The following is a 7,598-nucleotide window of genomic DNA, read 5'->3' as shown; positions in this document are numbered from 1 at the left end:
CTCTCTCTCTCTCTCTCTCTCTCTCTCTCTCTCTCTCTCTCTCAAATAAAAAAAAATAAAGCAGCCTGAGCAGCAAAAAAAAAAAAAATTAATAATAATAATAATAATAAATACTGGGAGTTGAATCCAGGGCCTTTACACTGAATAACATCCTCAGCCCTTTTACTTTTATTTTGAGATAGGCTCTCCCTATGCATTTAGGCTGGCCTTGAACTCACTATTTAGCTAGGCTGGCTTCAAGCTCACAGCAGTCCTCCTGCTTCTGCCTCCCAAGTGCTGGAATTACAGGCATACACCACGACACTCGCTTCCTCATCTTTATTTATTCATTTATTTATTTTTTCATTTACGTATTTGGTATAGGGTCCCACTATGCAGTTCAGATTCATAGTGATCCTCCTGTTTTGCAGCCTCCCTAGCACTGGGAGTACAGACATGCACCACCATGCCCAGACTCATTTGCCTGGTCCCTGCATTTGTCAAAGCAGGCGCTTAGTCTGCAGAGCTATTTTGTTGGACCCTTCATCTTTAAATAGGAGTAATTATACCTATCTCATATTCTTATGAAGATAACATGAGATAATTCATGTATAAAGCTTGATAATATATTGTGTTCCTTAATTGATAGGTAGGTAACAACTTAAACAATTAGCATTATTTTAAAAAAATTAGCAATATTTAATACATTTTCCTCATTTCATAAAGGTTAGGCACTGGGTTTCCAGACAGGGGCAGTGATTCAGTCCATAAACAGAACAGAACCACAATACAAAACTCTTCTTTTTTTCCCCTGCCATCCATCCCTTTATTTATGATTCTTTTGTGCTATCAATGCTGCTAGCACTCATCTGGTGTACCCTATTCATTCAGTCATTCCCTTTACTCTCCTAGAAATGATACTCACTTCTCCAAAACCACCTCTTCCCATTCTCACAATCAATAAATACGCCTCCTGCTTCACTGAGAAAATCAAAGGAACCAGAAAAAAACTTCTGGGACCCTACCCCATAGAGAAAGAGGAGAAGGAGGGTTTAGAAATCTGCATTGCAATGAGCCTTGAGGATGGCAAACTTCTTCTTAGACTCCAGAGCTTTCCCAGGGCTATAGGACAGTCTCAGACACCAGACATTTTGTGACACATGTTGTTAATCCTAGCCACTTAGGAGGCTGATGTAGGAGGATCATAAATTGGAAGCCAGCCTGGGCAATTTGTGAGAGCCTATTTCAAAAGGGTTGCTATGTAGCTCAGTGGTTGAGTATTGTCTTAGCATGCAGGAGGTCTTATGTTCAATCCCCAGCATGGGGGCAGCAGGAAGGGAACAGTCAGTTAAGGGTTCCCTACATTACCCAGTTGTTGTTTTTTCTCTCTCTTCTATGCTGAGGATTTAACTCAGGGGTTTGCTCAGGCTAGGTAGGTACTGTTTGAGAGAGTCTCCCCAAGTCCTTAAATTACTAAGGATGGCTCAAACTTGAGTCTACCAAGCCCAGCTCTCAGTTCTCACAACACAATTTATGAGCCCCTGCTGAGGCCAGAGGTTGCTCTGTACTTTCACACCCACTTCATAGTGTGATGAAGGCTATCCCTTCAACTCAAAATGTTCTTTCATTCTTTCTTTGGCTTTAAAAAAAAAAAAATTAAAATTGGGGATTAAAACCAGGACTTTTACATTGGACTATACTTACAGCCCTTTTCATTTATTTTTTGTTTTGAAAACAGGATCTTACAAAGTCACTAACTGCATGGCTCAAATGTGCAATCCTCCTGCCTCAGTCTTTCAGAGCATTGGAATTACATGAGTGTGCTACCATGCTAGCTGGAAATGTTTTCTTTCCTACATTCCCAATTTCCATGTATAAATAACTTCTTCGCATTTTCTTATGTATTTGGTACAGGGTCTCACTACATAGCTCAGACTCAGTGATCTTCCTGTCTCAGCCTCCCCAGCACTGGGATTACAGGCATGCACCACCATGCCTTGTTTGGTGTGAGGCTCAGCCCACCGAGGGGTGGGGCCGGTGCAGTATGTGATGCCAGGGATTGGAACCCTGGTCCCTGTGCCTGAGTTTAGTCTGCTGAGCTATCTTGCCGGCCCACTTCCTCATATTTTCATTCATTAAAAAAAAATCTTTCAATAAATTAAGAAGAGGTAAAATAAATAAGGCAAATTTTTTGAGAATGTAAAGGGGGTGGAGGTGGGGCTGGTGAGATGGCTCAGTGGTCTAAAGCACCTACTTAGAACAAGGTTAGCAAAGCACAGGGACCACGGTTCAATCCCCCAGCACCACATGCCAGCCAGCCCCGCCCCCTGGTGGGCTGAGCTGGCCACACACACACACAAATAAATAAATAAATAAATAAATAATTAAAAAAAAATAAAGGGGGTGGAGGAGGCAGGAACAAAGGAAGAGGGGGAAATAGGGGCAAAAATCAAGAAAAGGAAAAAAAATCAAAATGTTATATGCACGTACCAAAATGTATTTTATTGTTCTGTATCATTAATAGGCTCTCAAAAAGGGATGGTCTCTTCATCTTCTATTTGCTGATAACTATGCTGGAATCTAAATACACAAAATTGAAAAGAAATAGTTCTACTGGTCATTGTGTCAGATACCTGTAATCCCAGCACTCAGGAGGCTGTCAGAAATGTGTAATCCAAGCACTCAGGAGGCTGACACAGGAGCATCACCATGAGTTCGAGGTCAGCTTGAACTACATACCAAGACTCAGTCTCAAAAAAAAAAAAAAAAATGTACAACAAAAAAAAACAAAAAACAAAACCACTTTGAAAATTCTCTGGCAAGCGCAAGGGCCTGAGTTCAATCCCCGGTTCTGAAAAAAAAAAAAAAAAAAAATGTACATGGTGGGGTGATGGCTAACGATGTGTATAATTCGGTGGTAGAGTGCCCCTGGACTGGATCCTCAAGTACACTGCCCCCAAACAGAAAGGAAATGGTTTCTACTCCTGAGGAGCACAGAGGTCATCGGAAGGCAAACACCTGTACTGCATAGATTTATAAAGCGAACACAGAAGTTTCTAAGCTTTTCAAGGTCCATAGTGATAACAGCTTTTTTTTTTTTAATTTATTTATTTTTACATTTATTGTGTGTGTGTGTGTGTGTGTGTGGCCAGCTCAGCCCACCAGGGGGCGGGGCTGGCTGGCATGTGGTGCTGGGGGATTGAACCACGTTCCCTGTGCTTTGCTAAGCTTGTTATAAGTAGGTGCTTTAGACTACTGAGCCATCTCTCCAGCCCCCAATAACAGCTTTTAAACCTGCACTGACGTCTACTCCTTTTCCCTTTTAGGTAAAAATTAATCTTTTCTGATTTCCCCCCTTAATACAGACACAAACTCACCAAATTCTACTGTATCATTGCGTCCCTGTACATTCATTACTAGACTGAAAATTCAATGAACACAGCAATTGTACATTTAACTCTCCAAGAAGAGCTACCATAGTGCTTTAAATACAGCAAGCATAAAAGTGCTGGTTAAATCCAACAACTGCTGTAAATAGAGCTGGAAATTGGGGAAAATCTGAAGAACATTAATGTAATATATTTTTATTTTTTTATCCTGGTGTAGTGGTGCACACCTTAATCCCAGCACTGGGGAGGCTGAGGTAGGAAGCCAGTTTTGTGAGTTCAAGGCCACCTGGGCTACAAAGTGAGTTCAAGGCCAGCCTGAACTGCATGGCAAGACCCTGTCTCAAAAAAAAAAAAAAAAAAAAAAAAAAAAAAAGAAAAGAAAAAAAAATTAAATGTAAATAAAATACAATTTATCGGCTACAAAATGAGCTTAAGACCAACCTGAACTACATATGGAAACCCTGGCCCCCCCCCAAAAAAAAAGTTATTAAAAGTGAGCTAATACATTTTTAGATCTCTATTTTTACTCTCTAGATATGGTCTGAAATAATTGAAATAGAGAGGACCTGTTCAGCACCTTACAATTAGGAAACAAGAACAAGAGATAGACCCTTTAGGGACTTAGAACTAAAAAACAGCTCTTCACCATTTGCTGTAAATATTTAATCCCTCTCAATTAATTTTTTTTTCTCTGTGTTAATAGTAACTTTAGAGTCAGACAGATCTTTTTGAATTCCAACTCTGACACTCAGTTATTTGACCTTGGTCAAATTGGTTAACCATGTCTCAAGTTTCTTCATCTTCAAAAAACACAATAGTTGTATACTTGATAGGGGTGTTTGGCTCAAATAGGTTAATATGTTATACATAAAGCATGGTATCTGGCATAATAAATAGGAGCCGCTCTTCTCTATTGGTGTAGTGGAATAGGATCTGTCCCAACCAGACAGTGTAACACTGAGATGGGAAAACAAAACAGATAAAGGTATTACAGAACAATTATGAAAGCGTCAAAGGAGATCGCCTAAAATGAGCTCTACATTCTCTTTAGGACTCAATCTTCCCTAAAAGGTTATTTATACCACAATCCTGGAAGACTCACCGTCACTCCGTATTTGAGCGCTAGCCCAGCCAGCGTGTCTCCAGGCTTCAGTAGATGTTCCAGGCGTCTTTCCCTCACAGGGGAGCAGGCTGATTGCACCAGGCTTCCATAAGAACGAGCCCGGGTCCCTTGAAGCAGCCCTGATCCCCCAAAGGGCGGCTGTCTAGAGGGAGAAGCCATCTCCTCACACAGGGGGGCTTGCAATTGAGAAAGGCCGGGCTAAGAACGACAGTGACGGCCTGAACTCTGGGAATGGATATTCAGGAATTCCTCTCCCCCGTCTCTTTCTCCAGAGTCTCGCCGCTCCCCTCGCACTACGTCCACCTTCTTCCCTCCCGGCTTCTCCTTCCTTTCTCCCAGCGCCTTACACACACATCTGTCTCCCGAGTATTTGGTCCCTGTCGTGGACGCCCCTTAGTACCCCTCTGACTTTTGACCCCCTCACTACACTGACCTCTGACCTTTGAACCGCAGACACACTTTTCATCAGTTTAACCCAAGTCGGGTAGCTGGGCCTCAGGGCGCCCACATATCCTGGCTCCGCCTCGTTCCGGGGTTCATCCGCTAGGGTCAGGAACAAACTGGGCCCACCGCAGGTAGACTGTGGCAGACGAAACGCGCGAGGATTTCGAGTTTGTAGTACACTTTCCAGTCTGAGATTCTCAAGGGCTTGCTGCGCATCGGTCAGGTCACACCCTCAAACTCCGGCTCCACACCTAGGCTCTAGCCTCTCAGAAAGCCTCTAATCTGCCAAAATGCGAGGGCCAGGATCCAGTTGAGCGGCAATTTTTTGAAAAAGACTACATTTCCCAAAAGGCTACGCATCTGCGGGGGGGGTGTCGCAGGGCACCATGGGAAACGTAGTCCTGGTAGCACGCTGGAGGCGGGCTTTCCGGGTCGCGCAGTGCATGTATGGAAACGCGTTCCGGAAGTACGAAAACCAAACGGAAAGAGACAGGAAGAAGAAAACGAGAGGTACCACTCCTACGGTGGCCCGAAGGAGTTGCGAGGTCGCCCAGAGAGAATGTATCATTTCTGTGATTCAAAGTCGTGATGTCTTTCAAGAGGGAAGGAGACGATTGGAGTCAGCTCAATGTGCTCAAAGTAAGCCCGAGTAGAAAAGGTCTGGAACAGCTTCACTTGCCGGTTGAAGACTGAAGGAGCTTTGTTTTGTTGCTCTGGCAACTGTTGGGGAAGGGTAGTCAGAACCAGAACTGGGTAGTGATCACTTCTCCATATGACTGCTGTTCTTCGCATGATCCTTATTTCTTTTACCTTTATTCCGATTATTTCCTTTCCTCCCATCCGTCCTACGTTGCTGATTTATCTGGACTTCTTTCCCAACCCCCTGCAGAAACGAAGAGTTGGGGACTTGCTGGCCAGTTATATCCCAGAAGATGAGGCGCTGATGCTACGGGATGGACGGTGAGGCGAGGGATAAACTAAACCCGAAGGTTCTACAGTTAGACCCTCAACGAACTTTCGCTGTGAAGGGGAGCAGAGATATCTAAGTTTTTGTTTTGTTTTTTGGCGGGAAGTGAAGTCTAGAAGTGGAGACTGGGAAACCTGGAAGATGAACCTTGGAAAGGACTTTTAAGGCAGAGGTGGACCCACCCCCCGCCCCCCAGGCAAAATTCCCCTAACTCCTTGAGCTAATTATCTTCTCCCTTCTCAGCTTTGCTTGTGCCATCTGTCCTCATCGACCTGTGCTAGACACACTGGCCATGCTGACTGCCCACCGTGGAGGCAAGAAACATTTATCTAGTAAGTCTCAGGGAAGACAGGACAGAATATCAGCTCTGCAGACTATCCTTGCTGCTATGCTTTTAATTATCTTTCATTTTCTCCTCAGGCCTGCAGCTTTTCTATGGTAAGAAGCAGCCAGAAAAAGAAATGGGGCAAAATCCAAGACCACAGAATGAATCGAAGAGGGAAGAGACCAAATCTGAGGTAATCAGAGAAGGGGGAAGAATGTTTTCAAAGGAGGACCTCGCTGCACATAATGCATTTGAAGAACTCTTGCCTCTGGAGCCCTAACTTGGTCTCTCATTTGTACCAGGCTCCTCTGCTAACCCAGACTCGACTTATCACCCAGAGTGCACTGCACAGAGCTCCCCACTATAACAGTTGCTGCCGCAGGAAGCACAGGTGTGTGGGATGGATGGGAAACCTAGAGGGAAGAAGACAAGAGACAGAGGGCCCTACAATAACTTTTCCACAATAGTTTGGGCATGGTGGTGCACTCTAGGAGGCTAAGGCAAGAAGATCACAAGTTTGAACTCATCCTGGCCAACTTAGTGATTTAATGAGACCCTGTCTTAGAATGAAAAAGGGTTAGGGATGTATCTCAGTGTGAAGACCCTGGGTTCAACCTTCAGTACTGGAAACAATAATTGTTTTCCAAATTGAGTTGTAGGGGCTAGTGAAATAGTTCAGGGGTCTAAAGCACCTGCTTAGGCAAATACAGGGACCGTGGTTTGGTCCCCAGCACCACATGCCATGCCAGCTCCACCTCCAGAGCGAGCCGAGCTGGCGACAAAAAAAATCTAAGTAATACTAGTATTTTGGAGATGTTCATTGGTGTTTCAGGGAAAAACATGATTTTTGAAATTTAATTTTATTTACTTATTTATTTGTCGCAAAACTGGGAATTGAACTTAGGCCCTAGTGCTTGCCAGGCAAGTGCTTATTCTACTGAGCTATCTCCCCAGCCCCAATTTTTGAAATTTTGAATAAATTTTAGGAAATGGAACATTGGGCCAAGTGTGGTGACATCTGGAATCCTAGCATGAGAGAGGCTAAGATAGGGGAATGGTGAATTTGAGGCTAGCTTGGGCTACATGGTAAGACCCTGCCTCAAAACCAAGTACATAAGTAAATAAAATAAAGCAAGAAGACTGGAAACATTGGTATATTTTAAGGGCTGTACAGTTTTTTTTTTTTTTAATTTAATTTATTTATTTGGGTGTGTGTGTGTGTGTGTGTGTGTGTGTGTGGCCAGCTCAGTCTCACCAGCCCCTAGCTGTACAGTTTTTTGTTTTTTTCCTCTTGTACTAGTGATTGGACCCAGAGCCTTCGCACTGAGCTATTTCCCAAGCCCCCTCCATCCCTACCTTTTTATTTTTTAT

At 43.6% G+C, this 7,598-nt stretch overlaps 2 protein-coding genes across 2 annotated transcripts in view; one reads left to right on the top strand and one right to left on the bottom strand.

The window, feature by feature from the left end:
* Positions 1 to 5,247, bottom strand: part of Lysmd1 (LysM domain containing 1) — a 10,443-nt gene extending 5,196 nt beyond the window's left edge. Inside the window, exon 1 of the mRNA XM_004632376.2 lies at positions 4,471 to 5,247. Within this exon, the coding sequence (XP_004632433.1) occupies positions 4,471 to 4,650 (180 nt within the window). The 5' untranslated portion in view covers positions 4,651 to 5,247. The remainder of the gene's footprint in view (positions 1 to 4,470) is intronic.
* A 158-nt stretch (positions 5,248 to 5,405) lies between these two features.
* The window catches only part of Scnm1 (sodium channel modifier 1), a 5,274-nt gene continuing 3,081 nt past the window's right edge, over positions 5,406 to 7,598 (top strand). Inside the window, exons 1-5 of the mRNA XM_004632374.2 lie at positions 5,406 to 5,574; positions 5,825 to 5,895; positions 6,146 to 6,234; positions 6,323 to 6,420; positions 6,530 to 6,618. Coding sequence (XP_004632431.1) covers positions 5,524 to 5,574; positions 5,825 to 5,895; positions 6,146 to 6,234; positions 6,323 to 6,420; positions 6,530 to 6,618 — 398 coding nt within the window. The 5' untranslated portion in view covers positions 5,406 to 5,523. The remainder of the gene's footprint in view (positions 5,575 to 5,824; positions 5,896 to 6,145; positions 6,235 to 6,322; positions 6,421 to 6,529; positions 6,619 to 7,598) is intronic.

Source organism: Octodon degus, unplaced genomic scaffold (assembly GCF_000260255.1).
Source record: "Octodon degus isolate 3935 unplaced genomic scaffold, OctDeg1.0 scaffold00048, whole genome shotgun sequence".
Taxonomy (NCBI): domain Eukaryota; kingdom Metazoa; phylum Chordata; class Mammalia; order Rodentia; family Octodontidae; genus Octodon; species Octodon degus.
This window is presented reverse-complemented; position numbering and strand designations above follow the sequence as displayed.